At 36.1% G+C, this 25,195-nt stretch overlaps 5 protein-coding genes and 1 long non-coding RNA gene across 10 annotated transcripts; 2 read left to right on the forward strand and 4 right to left on the reverse strand.

Annotated features, from left to right (window-relative positions):
* Nucleotides 1–7: 7 nt before the first annotated feature.
* LOC100642233 (doublesex- and mab-3-related transcription factor A2-like) lies at nucleotides 8–5,174 on the reverse strand. Its single transcript, XM_012319701.3, has 4 exons — nucleotides 4,819–5,174; nucleotides 4,266–4,486; nucleotides 2,192–2,428; nucleotides 8–1,831 (listed from the first exon to the last, which is right to left on the reverse strand). Exons 2-4 carry the CDS (start codon nucleotides 4,467–4,469, stop codon nucleotides 1,187–1,189), a joined length of 1,086 nt encoding a protein of 361 aa, XP_012175091.2. The 5' UTR covers nucleotides 4,470–4,486; nucleotides 4,819–5,174; the 3' UTR covers nucleotides 8–1,186.
* Nucleotides 5,175–6,516: 1,342 nt separating this feature from the next.
* Nucleotides 6,517–16,795, reverse strand: LOC100650387 (GTP-binding protein Di-Ras2). 2 transcript variants are annotated; one of them, XM_020868097.2, is made up of 5 exons: nucleotides 16,515–16,795; nucleotides 16,306–16,433; nucleotides 15,188–15,397; nucleotides 12,233–12,451; nucleotides 6,517–11,668 (listed from the first exon to the last, which is right to left on the reverse strand). In XM_020868097.2, the coding sequence occupies exons 3-5, from the start codon at nucleotides 15,323–15,325 to the stop codon at nucleotides 11,435–11,437; spliced, it is 591 nt and encodes a 196-aa protein (XP_020723756.1). In that variant the 5' UTR covers nucleotides 15,326–15,397; nucleotides 16,306–16,433; nucleotides 16,515–16,795; the 3' UTR covers nucleotides 6,517–11,434. The 2 variants fall into 2 exon arrangements, with proteins under 2 accessions (XP_020723756.1, XP_003403094.1); XM_003403046.4 differs by having other exon boundaries at nucleotides 16,306–16,437.
* LOC105666943 lies at nucleotides 12,733–14,774 on the forward strand. Of its 3 annotated transcripts, none has more exons than XR_007226679.1 (2): nucleotides 12,733–12,818; nucleotides 13,678–14,774. It is a non-coding gene; the product is annotated as an uncharacterized LOC105666943 (long non-coding RNA). The 3 variants fall into 3 exon arrangements; XR_007226678.1 differs by lacking the exon at nucleotides 12,733–12,818 and adding an exon at nucleotides 13,033–13,261 and having other exon boundaries at nucleotides 13,337–14,774; XR_007226677.1 differs by lacking the exon at nucleotides 12,733–12,818 and adding an exon at nucleotides 13,033–13,261.
* A 387-nt stretch (nucleotides 16,796–17,182) lies between the features above and the next one.
* Nucleotides 17,183–18,214, reverse strand: LOC100650264 (ARL14 effector protein). Its single transcript, XM_003403045.3, has 3 exons — nucleotides 17,860–18,214; nucleotides 17,534–17,796; nucleotides 17,183–17,460 (listed from the first exon to the last, which is right to left on the reverse strand). Exons 1-3 carry the CDS (start codon nucleotides 17,932–17,934, stop codon nucleotides 17,376–17,378), a joined length of 423 nt encoding a protein of 140 aa, XP_003403093.1. The 5' UTR covers nucleotides 17,935–18,214; the 3' UTR covers nucleotides 17,183–17,375.
* Nucleotides 18,215–18,349: 135 nt separating this feature from the next.
* LOC100650022 (probable ATP-dependent RNA helicase kurz) lies at nucleotides 18,350–23,626 on the forward strand. Of its 2 annotated transcripts, XM_012319698.3 has the most exons (16): nucleotides 18,350–18,580; nucleotides 18,648–18,827; nucleotides 18,898–19,179; nucleotides 19,233–19,838; nucleotides 19,910–20,261; nucleotides 20,341–20,608; nucleotides 20,867–21,053; nucleotides 21,130–21,362; nucleotides 21,432–21,655; nucleotides 21,743–21,988; nucleotides 22,069–22,258; nucleotides 22,334–22,474; nucleotides 22,543–22,746; nucleotides 22,814–23,032; nucleotides 23,096–23,193; nucleotides 23,269–23,626. In XM_012319698.3, the coding sequence occupies exons 1-16, from the start codon at nucleotides 18,506–18,508 to the stop codon at nucleotides 23,343–23,345; spliced, it is 3,582 nt and encodes a 1,193-aa protein (XP_012175088.3). In that variant the 5' UTR covers nucleotides 18,350–18,505; the 3' UTR covers nucleotides 23,346–23,626. The 2 variants fall into 2 exon arrangements, with proteins under 2 accessions (XP_012175088.3, XP_048268981.1); XM_048413024.1 differs by lacking the exon at nucleotides 18,350–18,580 and having other exon boundaries at nucleotides 18,706–18,827; nucleotides 18,914–19,179.
* Nucleotides 23,434–24,977, reverse strand: LOC100650138 (thioredoxin-related transmembrane protein 2 homolog). The gene is made up of 5 exons (XM_003403044.3): nucleotides 24,824–24,977; nucleotides 24,557–24,737; nucleotides 24,303–24,489; nucleotides 24,028–24,223; nucleotides 23,434–23,952 (listed from the first exon to the last, which is right to left on the reverse strand). The coding sequence occupies exons 1-5, from the start codon at nucleotides 24,965–24,967 to the stop codon at nucleotides 23,854–23,856; spliced, it is 807 nt and encodes a 268-aa protein (XP_003403092.1). The 5' UTR covers nucleotides 24,968–24,977; the 3' UTR covers nucleotides 23,434–23,853.
* Nucleotides 24,978–25,195: the final 218 nt, after the last annotated feature.

Consider the following 25,195-nt stretch of genomic DNA (forward strand, 5'->3'; position numbering starts at 1 on the left):
GCTTCCGCTTACTGTTTCAGAGTGTAAATGAAAGAAAAATCCAAGAGAATTATTAGTTCTCAATACGACGTCAAGTTCCTTGTAATTCGCTGCACGACGAATCGGGGAATTCCCTGCGGGGTTAACCTCAATGTTTCGCCTCCTTAAAAAGCGGGGCCAAAGTAAATCGCTTCTGGCCATTGACAGTTTCTCTAGGATATCCGTACTGTTTATACAGACAATTGAATCTTCCTAACTCGATTACTGGCGTCTTATTAGGTTAGCAGTTACGCGATAGCCGCCGCAAGAAACTTTCAAACCAGTTCCCGAAGAAATACCTAAAAAAAATATCTCCTTTATAGGGACTCCTGTTCTCGGTGCTACGTGTTGTAAATAACATATAAATAGGCGAGCTATTTACGTTGGAGGATAAATTTGAGAGCACTTTAAACTCTTGTTTACCTTTAAGTACCTTTGTAGCAAAATAAATAATAAAAAAGCCAACAATTAAAGAATAATAAATAAAATATTTTTTAATAAACTAAATTATTACAAAACGCAATTATAGAAAATAGAGAACAGATGTTTTTTTACTACAAAATAACGATTTTAAAAAATGACTTCAAAATTTTCACAACATGTCAATGATACATGTTAAACCTATAATTAAGAAAATTAACTATTTGGAGACTATTGGTATATACAAATTAAACCAAGGTGACCACTTAAAAAAAAACTCTAAAAAACATCACGAACTACTGTAACAGATTGTATTTCACGCTCCACGATCAAAGGTCAATCGGTAGAGAGACGAGTATGCCATTGGGACAAGCGATGCATGCTAGAAACACGCTTCGCTTGATCCGGCTGATCACACTGAACTTTGAAGATTAAGGTCTGCCGATCACGGAAATTCCCCTACCCTGATAGCAACACCATACGCGAACGCTCGTTAAGTTCACGTGCAGTTTCACACACGATAAGCTGATAACATTTTCAAATCCGTAATTAATCAGCCTTATCGACAGCGAGCATACGATGTCCTAAGATCTAGAAATCTGGATCAGAGTTATAAATCATTAAATCCGTTTGAAATACAATTTTGACTATGTGAATTATCGTGTTTCCTCGTTCGAATGGTACTTAAACTCTTCAATTAAAATAAACGAAATCAATCTACTTAATCAAATATAAATTCTCCAGTTGCTTAGGGAAATTTGTAACTGCACTGAGTGCAATTAGGCTGCACGCAAGGGATACCCGGCAATACTGGTGGTAAATGAAGGAAACCAGGCCTTGGTGAAAGATGATCCGTAACCTGAGCATACATGTGATCTCTCAGCTGTTGCTGTACGCCAGAATTGAAGTAATTGTTATACTGAACATTTAGAGCTACTCCCTCTTGCTCGTGTTGTCCGCTGTTTTTTATGGGTAACGTGGTGCAAGCCGTCGTATCTGCTATATTTTTGGGAAACTGATCGGGAACGATGTTCAACAAGCAGTAACCATCTCCGTAGAAGTTCCTGGATAGACTGGAGTATATTGGAGCCAACATCGTGCCTGCAATATGTTCGTTACTCCTGGTCTCGTTGATAGTTTGAGGTGGTCGAAACGCCGATGCGTAGGAGGTCGAATTGATGCCGAAACTTTCACTGGCAAAGTACTCGATGGCTTTCAGAAGGTCCTGGCCGCATCTTTGCAACACCAATTGTAGTACCGAGAGCTTCGTATTGGGAAAAAGTCGAGCTAATGTTTCCACCGAAGTCTGCGACACGCTGCTCTCTTTTGTCTCCTCTGAATTGTTCACGTTGAATACCAGGCTCTTGTACTTTGGCGGGTTCTCGTTGATCGTCTAAAAGGTATATCGACCAGTTAGATATTCAATATTTTTGCTATTGTTGATATTACATCGATCAATCATGCAGACTGTTGCCTAAAAAATGACAATAGCGCTTCAAGTATCGGTACTTGTCTCAAGTCTTTGTTTGGGTGCTCCAAACTTGTTAAAATGATATAGATATATTTAAATTAAGTTACTAAATGGTTACTAGGGCAAGGATACTTATGCAAATCCATATTTTTATGAATATAATTAAAAAGATGGAACTTGGGTAGAAAATTGTTTTAACTATCAAATGTTACAGATATTATTTGCATATTATACGCATCTTTCTACAAATGCATCAAAATCTGCGGTCTAATGATTACATACTGACGAATCCTGACACTGGTTGTTCAGAGAGTCGTCTTTCCTCGGATCTTCAATGTGTAAGCCCTCTTTAGGAGGAGGATCTTCTTCTTTGTTAGTGTCTACAACTGACTTTGGTTCGGTTACTGCCATGCCAAATATTTTTCCTGGAGGAAGTCGATTGAATCTCTGTCCAGTCGCTACTTTAGCCATTTTTAGGGCAATAGCGTCCTCAGCCGCCTGTTGCCTCTTAAGGGCGACCTTTAAATCATTGAATAAATGAAATTAATTTCTGTGAATGAAGAATAGAAATTCAGATATTGGCACATGGCAATGAAAAATGAAGTCAGATCGGATCATGACTCTGAGCTTAATTTATAAATGGACCCGCCGCTTAGCCGATACTGCATATGTGTTTTCTTAACGGCCAATGTCAATAGAGATACATATGGGACCATTTGGCACGTGTTATTCCCGGCCGGACCACCCACTATATTGTTTCACATCGTCAGGATTGTTGAGGAAGTCTGACAGAGTCCCTCTTTTAGATTTTACGCTTCTTCCAAAAAGAATACGATTTTACCAAGAATATTCATTTCGGAGGTCCTAAATCAATAATTTATGTATATTTATGTGTTTATGTATTTACGATAAATTTAATATACAAAATGCACATTGTACGCAGAAGTACAGGGTGTTCTAGTAATCATGGTTCAATTGTTTGCAATCGGCAAGGAGCGATTGTACGTGAGAAGATAAGTCAAAAATATGGAATAAAATTTTTTCATACGATGATTCATTTTTAAGGAAGTCGAACCTGCAGTCTAATAATTAATTTCTAATAAGAATTTATTACAAATTGACTCTAATAATAAGTTACGCTACAATTTTTAACGCTTTCACCATTGTTGATGTATACGGTGAGACTGAACATTTGTTTCAACAATGCTACTGACTGCAATTATTGAATTTCTCACCCCATAGCGAAATATTGCGCACTAATAGACATTTAATATTATTACCTACTTATCGACTTTGGACATTAAATCATTCATATAATAATTGAGCAGCTTTTTGGAAAAACGTATAGAATATCATGAGATAAAACGACGTATCAAACAAATAGCGTTGGAAATGAATAGCCTCGCTTCCAGTTTTTAATTTGATAATTATCATCCTTCAAGAATTTTTCTCTTTCTATATTCAGAAAATGAAGAACAATTTTACAAAAAATATATGCCATAGATCTGTAGGTTGTTTTTTCACAACGCTAGATGCAATAATATTTCTAATAGAAAACGAAAGTATATTTCTCTTAGGGAGAAGAAATGGAATTTCAGTAGCGGTGTAAATGTCATTTACAATGCTCATATTTTTCAAACGTTGTGTTATAGTAGAATCATTAACGCGAGAGAAATCAAACAAATTAGCCGGCTGATTGGTGGAAGCTAAGCAAGCTCGATTCAGAGGCGAACATTTTCCGTGTTTCACGCAAGTTTGTTTGAGAAACCGGCGGCAACGTTTCCATCGAGCGGATCGAGAGGATGGATGAAGTATCGAGTGTCATAATGCCTATGCAAACAGAAATGAAACGCAACACCGAGCGTTAATGGATTTAATTCCTCTTCTCCCCCGTCGTTTGATCGACTCTCTTTCTTCTACCAGAGGAACAGGAGATCGAGTGGCACAAGTGCAATAGAAACTGAATATCACTTTGTCATTAGTTCCCTCTGACCACCTCTTTTTTTTTCAAAAGTCAAGAACTTTTAACAATATTCCGCTCGTATGGAAAATGACGAAGGGCACTGATTGACTTCATTAAATATCGAAGGTGACGAAGTTGACCTTTTTTTCTCCATTTCTATGTACTCGCAGAGGAACACGAGATGCTTCATTAATTATTGCCAATATGTCAAAAAGTTATTATACATGAGCCACCGTGTAGGTTCTCGATTTTATTATTTTATATAAATACGGTGTTTATTAGGTGTCTTCGTGAACAATGATAAATCCTCGAAATCATAACAAATAATAAAAATAAAATTAGTCGAATAAGATATTTGAATTGAAATTGGCAGAAAATTAAAAAAACTCTTACCTGAGCAGCCATTACTCTTTGCCTCTCAGCAATCAGAGAACACTTTGGACAAAGACACTCTCTGTAACGACATTCTCTTTTGTGTCCCCTCAACCAAGAAATCAAGCCATGGTTTCTACACCGAGCACACTTTGGTCTCCTCTGCTTCAGCTCACCTTCATCCTCCTCGTTCTCCTCTTTACCTTTACTCTTTCCACGCAACATAGTCTTTTGATCACTCACTAATATCCACAGATTTAATCATTTTAAGTCATCCAACAGTAAACGAAACAATAGAAAGTATAAATAAAAGTAAAACTTTGTTAACACTACAGGGAAGTAATTACTAGACTGCAGAGTTTTACGCACTTATGCTAAATTAAGGACGCAGAAATGCGTGCAATGTACAAAAATATATAGAATATACAAAGTACGGTACTCGTCACAATTTTTAAAACTATAAATTGGTAGGCAATTTACAAAAATGAAAATCTTCACTTATACAAATCTTCGTTTAGAAAAATCCGCAATCTAGCAATTAACGAGACAATTTATTATCGGTTTCCATACTAACACGGTAACAAGATATTAATTTCGTGTAACGATGAAGATACAAATTTGATTATGCGAATAAACAGCGAGAAGAACGAATAAATTGCTAACTATCTGGCGTCTCAGGGCGATTGTTGATAGACGACTGAGTGGCCAGCCGGCTGAAAGAAATCACTCTCTAATCTTCTGCAACATTTGGATGTTTCCGTGGTGGCGCGCGATTGGCTCCGCACCGTGTACACGTTGCCTATCTCTACAGCGATTCCAGCATCCCTCCGGAGGAGCAACAAGACAAACATCCACCGGACCACCCTTTCTTCACGATTGGCCCGCCGATGTTTGTTCTCTTCCGCCACTCCTACCCGGTCACTGAGATCCTCTGCGACTTTACGGATCTACTGACACTTGCCGATCACGGATAGTAACGAAATGTCCCATTCTTTATAGCCAATATGCCCACTGGCTTTTATACAAAGGTGTCTCAACGAGGTTCAACTAATTTGACAATTTTTGTGATACTTCTAGTTATGGATATATTTATACTCCTCTTTGTTCACTGAAAATGCTTAAATAAACCCTCTTCCTTGTTTTAATACTCTGTATAGTACATATTTCTCTATCACGTTCGTCGCCACGAATCACTCAATGATGTGGAATTTTTCTTAGAAGAGATATTTGTTACATTGTAACAATGTTGTCAGCGTGTTACATTCATATCCATTAAGGAGGGATATTTTGTACAAGAAAGAAATTATTCCTTTTTTTGAGACTGAAAGAAAGTAAAATATGATTTAATGACACAGTAGAATGACAGTGGTACGAATTTCTTTCTCATTGCTAGCATATATGTACATCATAACCATTATAATACATTGAGGACTGAATTTTCTATTAAACAGAAGAAGCTAAGCTTGAACAAGTCGACTAGTCTGATGAGACGTTTCAAGGTTCGATATAGTATAGTGTTAGAAGTTTATGTATCTGACGTAAACATTGAAATACACAACAATTTTTATAATCCGATGTATGTCATTCCCATTGTGGATTAACTTTGTCCCTGATACAGTGGTTGCAACAGCACATACAGCATATACAGTGGTTGCAACGAATATTGGCATACTAATTTTTTTATTACAGCATTTACATACTAATTCATTCAAGTTGTAATTTATTCTTGTAGTAGTATTATTGTATGACTGCAAAGATTTGATACTGTGAAAATGAAACGTAGAATCTGGAAAAGAGACACTTCATTGGAAAATGAAGGTATGTGTCAATACTTTGTGTAGCTACCATAATAACCACTTGACAGTAAATCATTTGGTAATATGAAATCTCGGTTAGAAGATATTTAAATGTGTTCCATCGATGTCCATTAAAATAGAAAATTTTGTATCAGCAGAAAGAGTTATTTTTATTATGAAACTGAAAGAAAATAGAGCAAAGTATTATTGAATGGGTTGAATAAAATATATGAAAAATAACAGTGTATTGAATGAAGCTGACCAAGATTGCAAGTTTGCACTGAACTGAAGAATCTTATATCCAAAAATTATTTCTTCTTTGAAACTGAAAAAAACGAATACAAAGGAATATTGTTGAATGATGAAAAAAAATATATAAAAAAGAAACAATAATATGATACTTATATTTTGAATGGAGATGGCCCAGGACTGGAAGTGGAGTGATTGGTTGTAGAGAACAAGCTTGTTGCCAAGAATTAAGATTGTATAATTCGCAGGTTTTATAATATTTTTTTTCATTTTCTTCACGAGTACAGATTCGTAGCCGGTTAAACGGTTCTGGAGTGTGGATAATAATAATAAACGAGCCATCGCAACAATAAATCGATCATTGTCGATATTCGTAATGTTATTAGTTATTTTTTTTTTTTTTCTTCATCTCTTCTTCGTTTCGCTAAATATTTAAAACGTTCTTCGTGCCTTCCTAAAGACGCACACCCGCGAGTATACTGTGGAACACGCGTAGCCATGATATGTGATTCCTTCGTTTCCGTCGATTTACGACCGATCAAAGGTGGGAGTTAACCAAATTTGAATAATCCCTTAAAACACTCACGGATCTTCTATTTAATTTGCACGATCAGATAGTTGGTTCTTCTTTTTGATTGTTATACTTTCTTCTCTGTTTCTATTTTTATCTTTCATATTTTCTGCTTCAACCTGAGTTATATGGATATGGTAGATCATTGATATGATTATTTGTTGATATGGTAAAACTTCGTTGATATTTATTTCACGATATCGATCACAGACTTACTTTTTCTCTAACACCCCATTGTCCCCCTTCTCCTCCCCCACCTTCGATTCAACCGCATATTTTTATCGCCAGTTGCTTAAAACTCATTTTTAAACACGCTTCTCTTTTTTCTTTTTACACTGAAATTTCTGCAGGAAGCTAGGTGGACAAGCGTTAACATTGTTTCCTCATCATGGTCGTTAACACATATCATTTATGGTTCCTTCTCCTCTCCTTTCTTTCGTAAAGTAATGAGAAGATACGGATATTATCGAGAGAATGCATGTTTTTAAAATCGATCATCACTTAACAACAAGCTTAAGCCTAAGTAAATTTCCCATAAATAACGACAACGTATTCTTTGGAATTTTTAGCACGAACGACCCTGTATCCTTCCTCTCTCTCTCTCTCTCTCTTTTTCTCTCTCTCTCTCTCTCTCTCTCATTCTCTTTCTCTCTTCAAATACCTAATCGTAGAACTTATTATTCGAAGACGATCCTCCTTTTTATCCGATCTTCTCGATATTGTTTTTTTTAGTTTCACGACGATTATTCGATTTAGTTTAAGTAACAGAGTCGATTTGACACATCGACGCTCTATAATAAGTTGAGTGGAATTAAATCTATGGAGAGAACGACGAAGAAAAATCGAATAGAAGATTTCTATCCTGAGCTGGATTCGAGCCAGAGTTCATTCGCGTACGAAGGCAAGCACTAGACCACTGCGCCATTATAGAAGACTCGTAGTGAAATAGTTAGTTACTTATAGTATACTATCTAGATTTTTACATCTTTAAGTAAATATATCTGTAATATAATAGACAATTTGTATTCTCATTAATATTGCAACTATTTGGATATTGCATCCACCATATTTTCTATTTCTTATAGAAAAATTGAATCAAGCGTTCTAATCACTCTGAAACTTATTAGTTTCTCTTACAGTAATTATATCTATGAATTTCTATATTAAATGCTTCTGATAGAAACGTTGCCTATTTTTTTAACGTTTTAATCTACCCAATACCGCCTTTTTAAGTATAACATTTTTGTTTCAATTTTCGTCTTCGAATAACAGTCGCGATCAGATTATTGGAAATATCGTACATAGGTACATTCGTGGACACACAATAAAAAATAAAGCGTAATATCGTAAGAGATCCATCGTGTTCTGTTATGTTTCGTGGTCGTGCGTGCCTTAGTAATTATAATACGATAAAAAATTGATGCTCTCGATGTATGCGTGTACTCTGTTTGGCGCGTATAAATATTTCAAAATTGAGCGGGCGATCTACCGCGCACGCGCGACGGACGCGCGCGCTCTTTGAACAAGGACGAAGTAATGCGACTTCACTGAAACAAATTTTCGCTTCGGCGTAACGTATTTTTATCGCGAGGAAGCTTCCAAAATTAATCCTTTGAAAATCACGATTCAATGTACGTATATAAGACGAAGCACGGTTATACAATGTTCTCGATGAATGCTAAAAATCGAACACCAACATCTGTAAAAAGGATCGCCTGATTTCGCAGATAGAAAATCGTCAAAAATCGCGGTTAGAGATTTTTCAACGTGATTAACAAAGGATTAAATCAGAAGTTATATTTGCGAATTGTTTGCAAAACCGTGAAAACAATAGTAATCGACCTACGATCACGCAGAAAAAGCTCACAATTTATACAAATCACACCGATTGGCCCCGAAAAAATCATAGAATACGATATATCGATTTCTAATTCGCATGTGTGTGTGTGTGTTTTCCTCGTTTTCCCCTCCCTCCCTTCCCTTTACTTGCCACCCTTCTTCTCGTCACTCAGCATGCTGAGGGTCGATTTCATAAGGTCAGATTCGCCTTTGACTAGACTCTTTTTAACCTTGCATCTAAATATAACATGCAGGTATGTATGTATATACAGACTCATGCACAGATACGCGAGAGCATCAGGCTGCCAAGAAATTAATGCAACACTGACCATTACATTGTAACAAACTTTTTCAACCTTGCAATAATTCTAAGAAAACAAAATTCGACGTGGATGACTTTTCTAGTCGCTAAACGATATATAGGTAAATGAACTTTTTTTTACGTATCAGTTGCTAATAAATTGCAGATTTTTATACAGTCATGCGAAATTTGAAATAATGTATAAAATAAATATATAAAATATTCAAAGAATAGTACTTGCTACAATATTCAGTCAGTAAAAAAATTCAATAATTAGAATTTGCATAAATATCCACAATTCATTTGTTAAATTAGATTTAAACGACAATATGGAGTTTAAGAAACGATGAATCGACATGAAACCGGCCCTCATTCCTTAAATTGTGCACGCACGTACCTGATTGTATGCTCACGGTTACAATACAGGATATGTGTGTTCCTTTCGTGAAACAATCGCCCAGTGATTCGCGATTCGACAATAATAATAATGATCATGGTAATGTCATTGATCGTTTGTCTATCGTAATATCAGTGGGACAACGTATTTTGTCCCGTTAACGCGTTAGACAGAATTACAGCGTTTGTTTCTTAAAGCTATCGGTACGATGATTGAACGCCGGCACGAGTAGACAAAACGACGACCACGTATAAAATGGCTGGAACCATAATTCGTTGATGTTCGCTGAAAACAAGCAGTCACTCTACCGACCAAATTAGAGACTAATTTATCATCCACTCGTGCCTCTATTGCGTTTCTTAAATGAAAGGAAGCTTCGGCTCCCACAGATACAGAGACGTCATCGAATAACAGTTAAATACAAAGGAAACTATAGTAATCGGTCGCTCCAACAAAGATGAGCTGGACAGTCAAGGCAAATTTTTCAAGCTGATGACACTCACAATGTCTACTTTTGAAGAAATTGGCAAAAATTCCTAAAGTTTGTTTTAAGAAATTCTCCTTCGCCCTCTCTATTCGTTTATCAATGATAGTAATAGTAATACCAGAGGACAGAGATATCATAGTGAAAAAGTTTGCCCAAACTCGGCCCAGGAACCTCGGTTGCAACGATAAACGCGAGCAGCAAGATAAACGAAACTCGAGTCGAGGAACAAACGAGCCCTTTGAGGCGAGTCCCTTTAATTAGCGTCTCCTCGCAAACACTAATAGCCTACGTCTGTGCGTACGACATACAGGAGGAAAACACTAAAATTTGGGTCAACACGGGAAACGCATGGTGCCTAATGACTCTGTGTGTGTTTGTGCGTGTTAATACACGTATGTAAGCCTTTCTGTGTGTTGTCCGTGTACGTGTAAGTGTGTGTAAGTACATGTAATTGTATCAACCAACGTGTGTCGAGTAATAAATCCTAATTAGCATCGTTACAAAAACCTTACAACTATTCAACAAAAACCAATCTCGTAACAACTTTTTATCTAATTTTATCGTTTCTCGTTCGCATGTGTTTCGCCCCTATGCTCCATCTCCGGATGGAGAAAACTTGTATGCGATACTAGTCCCAGAAATTGATCATCGCGTTAGTAGTCTCGGACAGCGGTCTCGGAAGATTTTCGTGAAAGAGCGTTGATTCTGTGTTGGATCGTTAAACCTGTTCGGTATACATCTCATCGTACATTAATACATATATATCAACAAACGTGGTCGAGACTATAAGCTTTGTACTGGCTGCTCTTTCAAGGAAAATCCACGTTGTTCCGTTGGGCACGAAAAGGACGATCGCTTTTTGTCAGATCGGTTACTTGGTCTAGATCGGTTCTATGCCGGTCAGAACGATCGTGTCCCTTCCATATAGTAAGCTCGGGATAATCGAGCGAATGGTCAGAATGTATAATGATCCATTAACGAGCCGACTGGTACAGAATGAAAAACGCGTCGTTGGTCTCGTGAAACCTAGAAGACGGACCGAGTTACGTCGCTCTGTATCAAAATTAAAAAATCTATCAATAGTATAGTAATACGGTTTGGTTTAGAAAGAGACTACAAAGCGGCCCTAATGCTCTGAATCGACCGTTGTAACAATCGGCACGTTATTATCCCTCTTACCGACGCACAACCTCACAATCTATCCGATCTCATCGTTGGAGGACCCACAAACGTCCTGGAGAATTATTTGTCTGCGCGAGAATAAGCTTCTTAATGAAAAAAGAGCATTAGATACACCCTGTACGACACGTAGTCTCACGGATATCTATCGTCCCTTTCGTTCGCGCAAAATCTAATCTATTCTAACTACTGGTCGTGTCGAGACTACCGTGGCCGATGCCACGCCGGGTCGAGAAATCGCCGACTGATTCTGTTACTTTTGTCCTTCGAATAACTTCTTCTTTTTCCTTCTTTTTCTTCTTTCTTCTGGTCGTCTTCATACACGATGCACCGCAACTTCTTTCCATTATGGCTGCTCTAATTCTGCTAGGTTACATTACGCAGCATTTCTCCTTTAGACTGATCGCATTGTTGCTTTGTACAGGCTGCAACGATACAGATCTGTTCTTCTCGAGCATCAGCAGGTCCCGAAATAATGCATTTACGTTGTGATTCGTCTTGGCGGATGTTTCCAGAAAACCACAGCCCCAGTTCGCGGCTTCTGCTGCTCCTTCGCTCATCGATACCTCGCGCACCGATGGACTCTCGTCGCATTTGTTCCCAACCTGTTAAATAACGAGAATCAAATAGAAATATCAAATTATATTGGTATTCTTCTTGCGAAGAATTTATAGAAAGATTGCTTTAAATATGAAAGATGAGAAGAAATGAGGAATGTCCATTTTTCGTGATTTTCCACTTTATAATACATTTTGTTTCTGACAACTGGGAGTAGAGAACTATCGAATTACAATGATTATAATGTCCAAAATGTCTCCATAAAACAGCGTTAAAGATTTCATGTACTGGTTTGTTTTACTGCACTGGAACAAAACAAGGATAAAAGTAATTAATATTTTATTAGTCATTTTTTACGATGTCTAAGATATAAACTTCGTTTTATAAACAATATAATTAAATTCATTAAATGTTGTTCCTCTCGTGAATTAAAATATTAATTTTCTCGATAAAACTATTTTATGACAATCCTTGTTTTCCCCCACTCTTCAGGTTATATTTATTCTGTAACATTCCTCGCTTTCTCACTTTAATCTTCATATTATACAACATCATTTTGTTAGAAAAATATGGCAACTTAAAAACGAGACAACCAAAAGAATAGGCCTTACCAGCATTATAGGTATCTGTGATACGTCCTGTCCCTTAAGCTCCCTAATAATAGCCCAGATCGGTCGTAGTTCCTCGAGGCTTTGCCGTGAGCACACCGAATACACCAGGATGAAGGCGTGACCTTTGCTTATGGAGAGCCGTTGCATCGCGGGAAACTGATGAGACCCCGTTGTGTCCGTAATTTGAAGCGTGCATATGTTTTTATTGCAGCTTATCACCTGAAATATTCGTAGCATAATCGTCCCATTTCCGCCCGTTTGAATATCTCTGTTAGTTCGCCACGCTTCTCGTCGCAAACACAGCACGGGTCTCAACAGTTCCACCAACGAAGCTTTCTTATACTTTCTTTTTTCTCGTTCCGAAACTTCTTCGATAGTTTCAACGAGCTTGAAACTGACATTGCATCAATCGATTAGGAAATAATTTAAATCTACTTACGATCACGATCGATGATCGCTTAATCGATGTTAGAAATTGTGCAAACAATCGATTGAACGGGATCGTCGATAATTTGAATTATCCACTAATCGATCGATCGCGCAATCCCAATCGCAACGCGATCCATAATATTCGTTATTAATGTCGGTAAGGAAAAGCCTCCATTAATATGTATATATATCACTCATCTACTGTAACAATGACATAACACAAAAATTATGATTTTAAAAAAAACTTAGTTTGAATATATTGAATCGTTGTAACTTTGTTAAGACCATATCTCTATGGTTAAAATATGACGTTAAAATTCATTGAATGAGCGATATATCGATAATCGACGACAACCATTAGATATCGATATACGAAACATAAAAAATGCATCGATTGAAAATTAATATCATTCGTGTCTTAAAACATTCAGAACAGGAAGCATCGTTAATTATGAAATAATAGAGGGTTGATTTAAAAGTTAAACGTATTCAAATGGTATTCGAATCGTATCTCTAACCTAACCCTATTATCTCGTTTTCTGGCGAGTTATATAACAATGTCGAGAGAACAATGGATTTGAAATGCAAATAAAAACAGAGGTAGGAAACGTTGTTCGGTCGGGGAGATCGATTGTTTACTCGTAGCTTGATTCCATGTGAATCTCGTGATTACAGAACGAGATAATGGTTAGGAGATGAACGATTAGAACAATGATCTTGCATCATGTATGAATCATCGGTGAAGCATCAGCGATTTACGTCACGACGGTCCCTGTTATCTGATCGGGAAAATCTATTACCTCTGTTTCATACACGACATACCTCTACTACTTGCATCGCCTGTCCGATCCAATTCTATACTACTTCCCCGGTTAATTATCAAACGTGCGATAGTCTCGATATACGAGATCGCGAAATCGATTTAAATGATAAGAAATGCATTAACGTTGTATCTAGGCTGTTTCGATATTGAAACACACGGAAATTGAACTGACCAACTCTATCGAAATTTACAGGTACATATCCTTGTACAACATGGTAGGCCTGCAACATTTGCTCCAATGCGATGTGAAAATTGGGAAGATTCTGCACACAACATAGTAGGCAATGAGAATTTTTAAGTGCAAGTATTACAACTCGATATTTGTTGTTCCAACAAATGTGCAAGAATTTTGAAATATATACGGGAATGTTTAATTAATTTCTAGGAAAGTAGCAATTTGGAACTTTTCTGATGAAAAATCGATGACATTTTTTACAACAAACATAAATGGAAATCGTACATAAATCAACGAATATCAGAAGATGAGGATATTTGCCAGAAAGGAAATTGCCCTCGCTTACGTAATATACGTAATACGTAATTCTCTTAATTGTAAGATATTTCTCTTAGTTATAAACAGAGAATAGTATACTTTTGTTAATTTTCATTCAGATTCATCAAGATCTCTGCGATAACACGGATTCGGATAACTAGACATATTTTTGGAACGTAACCATATCGTGTTATACGAGGATACCTGTATTCTGTCTTTGAAACCTTAAATGCAAATGTCATATTGAGAACGTATATTGAAATATGTATATAAATGTATATTGTCTTTAAAACCTTAAATGCAAATGTATATAAATGTATAAATTTGTTGGAATTGATCAATTTTGCTTCTGACTAACCTAATTAAAGAAATAAATCATCTGCCAAAAAAGATACTCAAATATTTTACGCACTAAATCGCTTTTGAAAGTATGGAAAGTAAAATTTCTACATTCCATCTATGAAAGGTTAAATAGTAATCTAAATACATACTGATAAAATTAAAACATTCTTTAAAAATTTGCTAGAATTGATCAATTCCGCTTCAAATTGACTTGATTAAATAGATAAATGAATTATCTAATTATACAGACAATAAAATTTTCATATACTATATCGGTTTTGGAAGTATGAAAAATAAAATTCGCGCGCAATTGAATCTAATCGATATCTAGATCAACCCTGCGGCTATACTATGAATAAGTTACGGATTTTTATGTATTCACATAGGAAATCTAAAATTGCACAAATGTAGAAAATGCACATAATATGAATAAATATACAAAGTACGTATACAAATTATAATAAATTATAATTGTAATATCCAGTGGAGGAAAGACATTTTTGCTTAGATTCCACTTGTTCAATTTATAAAAATACCAATTTGCATAAACCTATACTTGATGCAACATATTATATTTCTTGGTCTATGAAATTTATCTTAATTTAATGATTCTTAGAAAATTGTAAATCACCGATGACCCCCGTGGCAACTATCATGCTGATTTATAAAAATATCAATTTGCATAAAAATCTGCAGTCTATAATTGTGCAATTCGATTTTCTACAAAAACGGAACATCGCATAACAAAATTGTACTCTATATTTCTGATTTATTTTTTCGTGTAGAACCAATCCTTTGGCGATTTTACCATGATTACCGGGACACCATGTATAAAGTATACTAATCCACGCATCCTTCTTAGGCTTACCTGTCTGTACGTATCCTCGATAGTGGGTATATAGGACTCACGAAAGGTTCCTTTCACGAAACGCAGCACGAGAGAGCTTTTGCCGACACCGCCCGCCCCAAACACCACCACGCGATAGTCGTTGCTCTGCTCCGGCATCCTGACATCTGCCGTCCCGATGATGTTAACCCCCGCCAGTCGGGGTCCGTCCGTGATCCCGTTTAAATCTGTCTGTTGCACACGACGTACAAAAGCGAAATTGACTCACACGCCCACGGCTTTTTGCGTAAAGGTTGCAGCAACCCTCCGCCACCCTAGAATCTCTCCTTCCCTCTTTTTACGCCTCTGCCGGTTGCTGTTTACATTGACCAATATATGTACTCTCTTTATTCGACTCCCACGAGTGCGATGACGTTTAACGACTGGCTGATTTAACTACAAAGCGAACCACTTTGAGCATCAATCAAATTATATATGGATTATAACACTACTGTATCTCCAATTATCATCAAACGATTGAATCACAAGTTGTAAGCTTAATGAATAAAGTCAACGTGGAGTCATCAAGCTACTGCTCCACGTGCTATCCTTTTCGTATGCAATTTTCCAATAGATTGTGTAATTTGTTTAATAGAACTTTCTTCTTTTTCTTTTTTTTTTTTTTTTTTTTAGCGATATTGGAATGCTCGATTGACTGATTACTCGGCGAGAAAAACGACGACCCGATATAAATGCCACTTCAAAATCCTCTTACGACCCGTAATTATCCCTCTATATGTGTATGTATTCAACAAGTGATGTTTGAGACTCGAGTCTCTTGTCAACGTTATCAAACAACGTTTTCACTTCGCAGGCTCAATGGTAATATCGAGGACGGTTTAAGAAACGTGTGAATCGGGTTTCAATATCAATCACTACCAATCACTCTCGAGATCATCTAAAAAGAACGAAATAAAAAATAATCAGTACAAACAGCAGAGAGGTACCCGGGAACCCCGGAGCGAGATATTCTTGACCAATTACTGAACCACGACCACGGTTAAACGTCGACGCGTCACGAGTCGCATTAGGCGATAAGATCACGATCGCATTGACCCGGTGATGCGGAGGGTCTGCAGATAATAAAGTGTCTGATGAACCTTGTGGGCCAGACGATACCGCCGTACGCTCTCTTTTCGTCCAACAAGTCACTTTGACTTCCAGCAAGCCGATATAGTTCCTGGAGAAGACGTTTCACTGAAGAGGACGTTCCCTTGCTTGCCTCTTGCTTCCTAATTCAAAAATCAGTAATGAACTTCACAGACTGGAGGTCGAGCTCCGTTAAGGTTCAAAGGAATCTTCTGCCCACCGAAACAGTCAACGTGCTAGACCAAGGAGCCTTCTAGGAGCCGGGACGATAATAACTGGCCTGGCCAAGGATACTCATCCAGTGTCGATGTCCTGGCAAAGCGGGTCACCTGTCCAACGTCCAAGTACCTTAACCACGGCAGTTAATTAGCAAATGATCGATCGACGGGTGTTGCGCTCGATTTCCACCGGCCACGGGATCAGCATATTCTCAGCACTCTCTCTTTCTATGTCCGGCCACTCGCTACCGTGAACTTTCACGATCTCGATGGAAAACGAAGCGCACGCCCTCCGCACCGGGGCTCACCCCACTCTGCGCGGCCGAACGTGTGTATGTGCGTTAGGTACGTGCGCACTACGCCGAAAGTGCCGTGGAAAATCAATAGCGCGTCCGTGTGCCGGTGCACACGCACGTGCACCGTCAACTGTGCGTGATTTCCAGTCCCACCTATCTTGCTTTTGCAGGACTCTGCTTGCAACTCAACTCCTGTTCTGTTCTCTCACGCAGTTTTGGTGAATTGATTATGTACAAGGATGATCAGAGTGACTAGCTTGGTGACATACTGCTATGGTTTCCTAAAATGCTGATGTAGATATGATTGTGAAAGGATTCGACGGGAAGTGTTTAATCTGAAAGCAAGGATATTGTGAAGAGAACAAAGATATGAGTACGCTTGTATATCAGTTTTTATGTTATCATTATTCTAGTTCTAATACATATAACTTATAGTAAAAGAAAGTAATACACGGTTTGAAACTCAATGAAGAACTTGGTGAAGTTCCTCCCTTTCCCTGTGTAGCACAGCCATAGAGTTTTTATAAATACAGTACAATCATATTGTAGATTAAAAGACTTGAAATTTCAAGATTCTTTTAATAAAGGATTTCTTATGATCATATCGCTGCCTTCATTTTCTATTGACTCGTACGTCCACTTGCGATTATTCCTAGTAAAAGAACTGTACTTAGTACTAGCTTGTGAAAATTAGTGCAGTTATCCGGCACTCTTTTATGCCAAACCTGCATTCGTGGCTACACTTTGGCGAAGAACATTTGATGCACGGAAGATGACATCCAGCGCAATTCAAATTTAAACAGTCACACAAATCATCTCCTGTTTGGATATATATGCCATTCTCGTTGTACAAAGCGTGTCTTTTGTTGCCTTGGTATAGTCGTCTATGAAGCTTTCGTTTCTCCCTTTCACTGTGTTCTGGATCGAAATTTCGCAGGAATTTTTTCGTCACGCTGTCTACTGCTTTCTGACGTGATCCTCGAGTTCTCTGTGGCAGCATAGGTTATAAAGATGTGATAAAATTAAAATACATATCAATCCATAAACTTACTCGTTGAGTAGGTGGAGTAGATTCTACCAGCGGGTGCGAGGGTGTTTCACTAGAATTCGAGTTTCCTGAATCCATATCTCACAATTGAATTTCAATAAAATATATTTGCAGCAATACTTAATATGTTTTTATCTACATAACCTCTACCATATAGATTATGTTTCGGAAAACTTAATTTGAAGATTATATGAAAGCATAAATATTTATACTTATGAAAAATGCATGATGTAATTGAAAAATCGTTCGCTTTTTTGTAATCAATTCTTTCGTGTTTAATTAGTGATTAATAAAAATAAGCTATAGTTTATTGCAATACCATGCTTTCGCGCTGTATCAGTGATATCTGTTGAGATTACGAGAAAATATTTTTTTATTTATCGATCTGATCTTACCGATTGCGAATACTGTTACCAAGCTATGATAAATTATCGTAGACATCAATTATAAGTAGTTATACATGCTTCATAAAAAAAGTGCTAGATGTCACCGTTTAGCTGAAGCACATGGTTAAAATCAACATAACCAAAGTAACAATGTGCAAATCCAAATAAAATATTAGATCAATCAATGATTACAAAAATTCAAATTTTTTGAGAAACAGAACGCATTACTTTACTTACGTTTGTAATCAAGTGTAAAAGTAAAAATGAGGAGGAAAAAGTATAATTGCAAAGCGAGAAATATCGCAGAAGTTGAAATTGACAATTCTGCGACTAAAAAGGTATTTCTGTATAATATTATATCCAAAAAATAATGAATAAGATTTAATTATACTCTTTTTTCAATAGATTCCTATAGACATAAAATATCGTGAAGATAATTACGACAACTGTAACGCGCTAGTTCTCCCAAATGAGAAAAGAAGAACAAAAAGCAAAGTTAAAAAAGTCACTACTACACGGTTATTATCCAAGAAACGTAGAAAACAATTAGAGAAAGTTATAGAAAAGAAGAAGAAAAAATTACGTGTAAGTTATAATATAGAATTAATTTTTTCTCTGTGAGTATTCATTTTGCATATATTCTAACCATAAACAGAGGACTGAACTTTTAGAGGAATTGGGAAAAGTTCAAGCACCGCAAGAAGAACTGAAACAATATATATCTTTGACCAGTGTACAAACTAAAGGGCTGAAACGTCACTTTAGAGAAATGGAATTACCTGTTAAAGAACATATAATCAAATCAAATAATGAAGATGAGGACATGTTAGAAGTACCAGTAAATGCTATTAAAGGTAGCAAGAAAAGAAGGATGGCAATTTTAAAAGAACAAAAAGTACAGGATGCTGTTTCAGATCCAAACGTCATTGGATTTGATGTAAGTTAATGATATTAAAAGTTAATGTAAAAACTAATGATTATTTATTATAGGAACCTAGCAATAGTGAATCTGAATCTAATTCTGAGGACAATGAAGACAGAGAGCAGAAAGATGCAGCAGAAACTTTGGAAGAAAATGAAAATATTCCAAATAAAGAAGATAATATTGTAGAGAATAGTGTAACAGAAAGTACTATGGAAGAACAGGAAAAGCCAATTGAAAACCAAACCACTATAAGTAAAGAATTGTTAAAACCACAGCAGCCAATAGAAAAAACGCCTGCCACGTTTGTAATACTGGAAAGGAAACCGGAAATCCAAGCAGCTAGATTAAAGTTGCCAGTGGTAGCAGAAGAACAAGCTATAATAGAAACAATTAATGAAAATCCTGTTGTAATAATCACTGGTGAAACGGGAAGTGGTAAAACAACTCAGGTACCTCAATTTCTCTATGAAGCTGGCTATGCTCGAGAAAAGATAATTGGAATAACAGAACCTAGAAGAGTGGCAGCTATATCTATGAGCAAACGTGTCGCCGAAGAGATGAATCTCACTGAAAAAGAAGTCTCTTATTTGATTCGTTTTGAGGGGAATGTTACGCCAGAGACAAAAGTCAAATTTATGACTGATGGCGTATTATTAAAAGAAATACAGAGCGTACGTAATCATCTAAGTAAATTAAACGAAATACTTTGAGATAATCGTAATCAAGATTTTAAATATTTTAGGATTTTTTACTGACGAAATATTCGATAATCATCCTTGACGAAGCGCACGAACGTAGTGTGTATACTGATATTCTGATAGGCTTGCTATCACGAATTGTACCACTTCGAAATAAAAGGAAGAATCCTCTGAAGCTCGTGATCATGTCAGCCACTTTACGCGTGGAGGAATTTGTAGAAAATAGTAAATTATTCAAAACAAGACCGCCAGTATTAACAGTGGAATCGAGACAGTTTCCTGTTACGATACATTTTAATAAAAGGACAAGTATCAATTACGTTTCTGATGCTCTAAAGAAAGCCATAAAAATACATACTCGCCTTCCCGATGGTGGAATCTTAATATTTTTAACAGGTATATATTTTTTCAACCTGGGATTATTTCTAGAACATATAATGTTATTGTTTTAAAAATGTATATCGTCAAAATTTAGGGCAACGGGAAGTAAATTACGTAGTACGTAAATTACGCGGAGCTTTTCCCGTGAAGAATAAAAAGGAAATTGCAAACAAGATGAAAGAACCGCAGAAGACTAATGATTCTTCAAGAAAAGAGGATGACATAAAAAACAACAGTGATAATGAGGACAAGAGTGATAATAGTGATGACGATGATGATGATTTTCGTTGCAAGGAAGCTATTCGTTACAACAAATTACGACAAAAAAAGAAAGTTCAATTACCAAATATTAACCTGGATGAGTACGTAAGAAAATATAACAGTAATTCTTCCAGTTTCTTTATAGTTAGATACGGATATTTTTGGTAAATTTTCCAAGGTTCAAAAAATCTACAAAATACACATAATGTATAAAAATATACAAAATATCCAAAGTAAAATACTTATTATATAGTAGATAATACAAATTCTTATTTAGGTTCCATTTCTTTATATATTTATAAAAATATGTAATTGAATAAATATCCGCAGTTTAATTAAAATTATGGATCAATTTCTAGTTACTCTGTGATTCCTACCGATGACACTCACGAAGATTTAATTGGCGCAGAAGATGACGAAGGAATACAATTAGACGAGGATGAAGATGAAGATGACGACGTAATTGACTTAAAAGCTTGTGCAGATGCTCAACCATTGTGGGTTTTACCATTATATTCTCTGCTTCCGAGTCACAAACAAGCAAGGGTAATTAAAAATTTTTGAGAATAATTCACAAAAAGGGCAAGTGGGGAAGATAGTATTAAAAGTCTCTAATCCTTAGGTATTCGAGCCACCTCCAGAAGGACACCGTTTATGTGTAGTATCAACAAACGTAGCAGAAACTTCTTTAACTATACCTAACATAAAGTATGTGGTAGACTGTGGACGTTGTAAAACAAGAATGTACGATAAAGTAACTGGAGTAAGCACATACAGAATCTGCTATACTAGCAAGGCATCTGCTAATCAACGAGCAGGGAGAGCTGGTAGAACTGGTCCTGGACATTGTTACAGGTACTTATATCAATATACAATTTTGAAGTCATTGAAAGATCTAATTTCCCTATTGGATATTATTTACAGATTGTACTCTTCAGCAGTGTTCAATGATCAGTTTGAACAGTTTAGTCAATCAGAGATTCAAAGAAAACCTGTGGATGATTTACTGTTACAGATGAAAGTCATGAATATTGATAAGGTTGTTAATTTCCCATTCCCAACTCCACCGGATACTATACAATTACAAATTGCTGAAAAAAGATTGATGATACTTGGAGCTTTACAACAACAAACTTCCGGCAAAGAAGGTACTAACAACTATAATTATTTAAGTTAAACCACTAATTTAATCATTATCAGTTACTTATTCTTTACTATACTTATTTTTTATTTAGGTTCCTATAGTGCCAAAGTAACGCCACTCGGTCGCAGTATCGCTGCATTTCCAGTTGCTCCACGTTATGGAAAGATGTTGGCTCTCTCTCATCAATATGACCTTCTGCAGTATACAGTGTGTATGGTGGCTGCACTTTCTGTTCAAGAAGTATTGATGGAAGCATTCGATATGGACGGCGATTCTCGAAATAAATGGTTGCAAATGAGGCGCTTCTGGGCTGGCACCGGAAATAGCTTACTTCTTGGTAATTAGAATTTTAAAAAATTAGAATAATATTAAGAAATGAAGATTATATTAACGCAGTGAAATGTATTCTATGCAAAGGCGATCCGATGGTCTTAATTAGGGCTGTAGGGAGTGCAGAATATGCTGGAACTAAAGGAAGATTACTTCCCTTTTGCGAAGAGCATGGTTTGCGACACAAAGCAATTGTGGAAATTCGAAAGCTCCGGCAGCAGCTAACGAACGAAATTAATTTGAATATTGAGGATTTGAATCTCACTATTAACCCACAGTACGCATTGCAGAAAGTAATTGAATTACATTTTACGTTTAATAAATTCCTCTCCTACTGACAATTTTAATTTAGGATGAAACCTCCAACCGATATAGAAGCCAAATTACTCAGGCAAATAGTCCTTGCAGGAATGGCTGATCAAGTTGCAAGGAAAGTGATGCCAGATGAAGTTAATGAAGATCAAGATAAGGCTAAATGGAAATACGCTTACAAGTAACATATCAAAGACTCTTTGATCATTTAAATCATAGCCGAATGTAATTATATAATCTTTTATCTAGAACCACAGATATGGAAGATCCAGTATTCATACATTCCTCATGTGTTCTTCGAAAAGCATGTCCTGAATGGGTAGTTTATCAGGAAATATACGAGACGAATAAAATGTACATGCGTGGTGTTACAACTATAGAACCCGAATGGCTACCTAAATTTGCTCCATCTCTATGTCAGCTTGGAGAACCTTTGACTGATCCACCACCAAGGTCTCTTACTTCTAACCTTTCTTCTCTTTTTAATACATAAATTGCTTACATCAATGTATTTGTGTAGGTATGATCCAGAAACTGGAAAGGTAATGTGCAATATAGCAGGAACATTTGGAAGAGCAGGTTGGAAGTTACCAGTAATGGATGTGGAGTACCCACTATCCGTAGATGGAGTTAAATGGTTTGCATGTTTCCTTTTAGAAGGAAAAGTGTGTCCAAAATTGAAACAGTTCGTTCCTTCATTGTTATCGACTCCCCAAAGTATCAACAAGACATGGGCTAAGTAAGATTTGAAATACATGAAGCTACTCGACATTGAATTAATAATTTTATATGATTATTTTAGATTAATACCACGAACACAGGAAATGACGCAATTATTACTGTCCCGCGGAATTATGTCAAGAGGACAATTATTAGAAACTTGGGAAGCAGATAAAAATTGTAAGTACATGTTTTATAGCATGAACATATATAGGATTGGAGTAAATACTAAAAATGATTCATTATTAATTTCAGTCCTTCTGTCTGCTTATCAGAAATGGTTGCCAGAATCAGCTCATGGACACGTTATGCTCATTTGGCCACCTGTATGACAAATTTAGTATCTGACTTTGTATTCACGAATTGTATCTATATTTTACATACCCGAATTTTGTAATATACAATTATTTAATACAGTGATATATTTCAACAACAGTTTATTCAATGAAATTGCTATGTCGCATACGATCTAGATTAACTAGATTAACTAGATTAACTAGAAGCTCTGTTTTGGTATTTCATGAATTCATACACGTGGCACTTTATGTATCATTCCATTTCAATTATTGTAATAACAACTACTCGCTTTTAATAAATTACTATCTTAAACCTACATTAATATCCGATATCCACTAATAGAACACAGTGGTGCATAAAATGCGTACAATGATAGAAAGTATAATGAATATTTACAAATCTTTTGCAGTTTTGCTATAAATGAAAATTTGCGCGTGACACTAAACGTCCATTATTCTACACAGTAGAAGTAATTTTCATTTGAAATTGTTGGCAGTGCTATGACATCAGTAATTCAACAAACGTTTGGAAATGTTAATTAGGTCATTCTGCTTTTACTGCTTTCTTCTCTCTCCTTTTAATCGGATTTTTTTTACAATCTCTGTACACATTGTTCAGATCGAAAGCTGCCTTTATATTATCCTAAAAAAGCAACTATTTTTATTTATTTATACATACTTTAACGTTTTCAACTATAAAAAACCTTATCATACATACCAATGAGAAAAGAAATTTAACTAGTTTGCCCTTATGATCTGCGTATGGACGTCTTTCTACTTCTTTCCCTTCCTTAAATAAAATTAAGGTGGGAAGCTGTTTGCTAGTGCTAGCATCACTTATGTGGTACTTCACTGCAGCATCTGGATACCTCCCTATATCTACTTTCCCAAATTTCAAATTTTCCAAAGCGTATCTATAAATCCACTAAATATTACTTTCAATGAAAGGTTGTATAAAGATAAATAATGCATAAGTAATCAATCATTACGAACTCTGCCGAAAGCTCGGAGAATATAGGTGCGAAGTTGACGCAAGCTGGGTTCCATGCTGTGTAAAACGCAACTAACCAAACGATTCTCGTGTCACGGTGCAATTCCTCCTGCAATCCGTTTGCACCTCGTAAATACGTTACTTTCTCTGGACCTTGGTATGTTGGTTCAGGAAATACTAGACCGCATACTGTAATTATTAAATCATGTAATAACATTCATATGAAGAATAACTACAATATCAAGTCAACACATACAGATGAATACAATAGCAAATATTATTCCCATACGTATATCTGCATAAAACCAAAGAATCAGATTGGCAACTTTAGTATATACAAAGCTGGATGATAAGTAACTTATCATAGTTACACTTCCAGTCTTTCTTGTCCTTATCATTATGACTATCATAAGAAAAAACAGAATTTCTGTCTCTCTCTGAAACAAGAATATATCTAGTATGAAATATATACTCTATACGCATAGCATAATAAACTGTTTGTCTTTATATTTAAATGACTTACCCCATCAAGTTCACACTCAGCTTGTGCAAATACATAGTTACACACAAATGGAACGCGTTTGGAGACAATATATGAGAGACTGAGTAAAATGTTTATAAAATAATAGGGCTTCAACAGAAGTCGCAAGTCTTTTTTTAAAGGCATTTTCTCTCTTTAAATGATCTGTGTATAGGTTATGTTTGCTGATTAGGATAACAGCAGCTCGAAGTTTCGTGGAAAGATACTTTTATCCTATTTTATCATATGTAGAACGAGTTTCAATTGATTTATAAAGATATTCTGAATAATTTGTTATAATTCAATTTTTTCCTTAATGACAATAGGCGAAGCAACAATTACAATTTGCTCATGTCAACGAACCCTTCCATGTTT

The sequence above is a fragment of the Bombus terrestris genome, chromosome 16 (assembly GCF_910591885.1).
Source record: "Bombus terrestris chromosome 16, iyBomTerr1.2, whole genome shotgun sequence".
In the NCBI taxonomy this organism is placed as follows: Eukaryota; Metazoa; Arthropoda; class Insecta; order Hymenoptera; family Apidae; genus Bombus; species Bombus terrestris.

Bases quoted from the DNA above. Each gene is read 5' to 3' on its own strand.
- LOC100642233 (XM_012319701.3), bottom strand. From the start codon at position 4,469: ATGTTGCGTGGAAAGAGTAAAGGTAAAGAGGAGAACGAGGAGGATGAA. The intron at 2,429-4,265 runs GTAAGAGTTTTT...AATGATTTAAAG, and splicing joins AAAGAGTAATGGCTGCTCAG to GTCGCCCTTAAGAGGCAACA. The intron at 1,832-2,191 runs GTATGTAATCAT...TATACCTTTTAG, and splicing joins ACCAGTGTCAGGATTCGTCA to ACGATCAACGAGAACCCGCC.
- LOC100650387 (XM_020868097.2), bottom strand. From the start codon at position 15,325: ATGCCGGAGCAGAGCAACGACTATCGCGTGGTGGTGTTTGGGGCGGGC. The intron at 12,452-15,187 runs GTAAGCCTAAGA...CGAATATTTCAG, and splicing joins TCGAGGATACGTACAGACAG to GTGATAAGCTGCAATAAAAA. The intron at 11,669-12,232 runs GTAAGGCCTATT...GTTATTTAACAG, and splicing joins CACAGATACCTATAATGCTG to GTTGGGAACAAATGCGACGA.
- LOC100650022 (XM_012319698.3), top strand. From the start codon at position 18,506: ATGAGGAGGAAAAAGTATAATTGCAAAGCGAGAAATATCGCAGAAGTT. The intron at 20,609-20,866 runs GTACGTAAGAAA...ATCAATTTCTAG, and splicing joins CCAAATATTAACCTGGATGA to TTACTCTGTGATTCCTACCG. The intron at 21,054-21,129 runs GTAATTAAAAAT...TCTAATCCTTAG, and splicing joins CGAGTCACAAACAAGCAAGG to GTATTCGAGCCACCTCCAGA.
- LOC100650138 (XM_003403044.3), bottom strand. From the start codon at position 24,967: ATGCCTTTAAAAAAAGACTTGCGACTTCTGTTGAAGCCCTATTATTTT. The intron at 24,738-24,823 runs GTAAGTCATTTA...TTCTTGTTTCAG, and splicing joins CTGAGTGTGAACTTGATGGG to AGAGAGACAGAAATTCTGTT. The intron at 24,224-24,302 runs GTTCGTAATGAT...GTGGATTTATAG, and splicing joins TTCTCCGAGCTTTCGGCAGA to ATACGCTTTGGAAAATTTGA.
- LOC100650264 (XM_003403045.3), bottom strand. From the start codon at position 17,934: ATGGATTCAGGAAACTCGAATTCTAGTGAAACACCCTCGCACCCGCTG. The intron at 17,797-17,859 runs GTAAGTTTATGG...ATGCTGCCACAG, and splicing joins CTACTCCACCTACTCAACGA to AGAACTCGAGGATCACGTCA. The intron at 17,461-17,533 runs GTTTGGCATAAA...TTCTTTTACTAG, and splicing joins AAGTGTAGCCACGAATGCAG to GAATAATCGCAAGTGGACGT.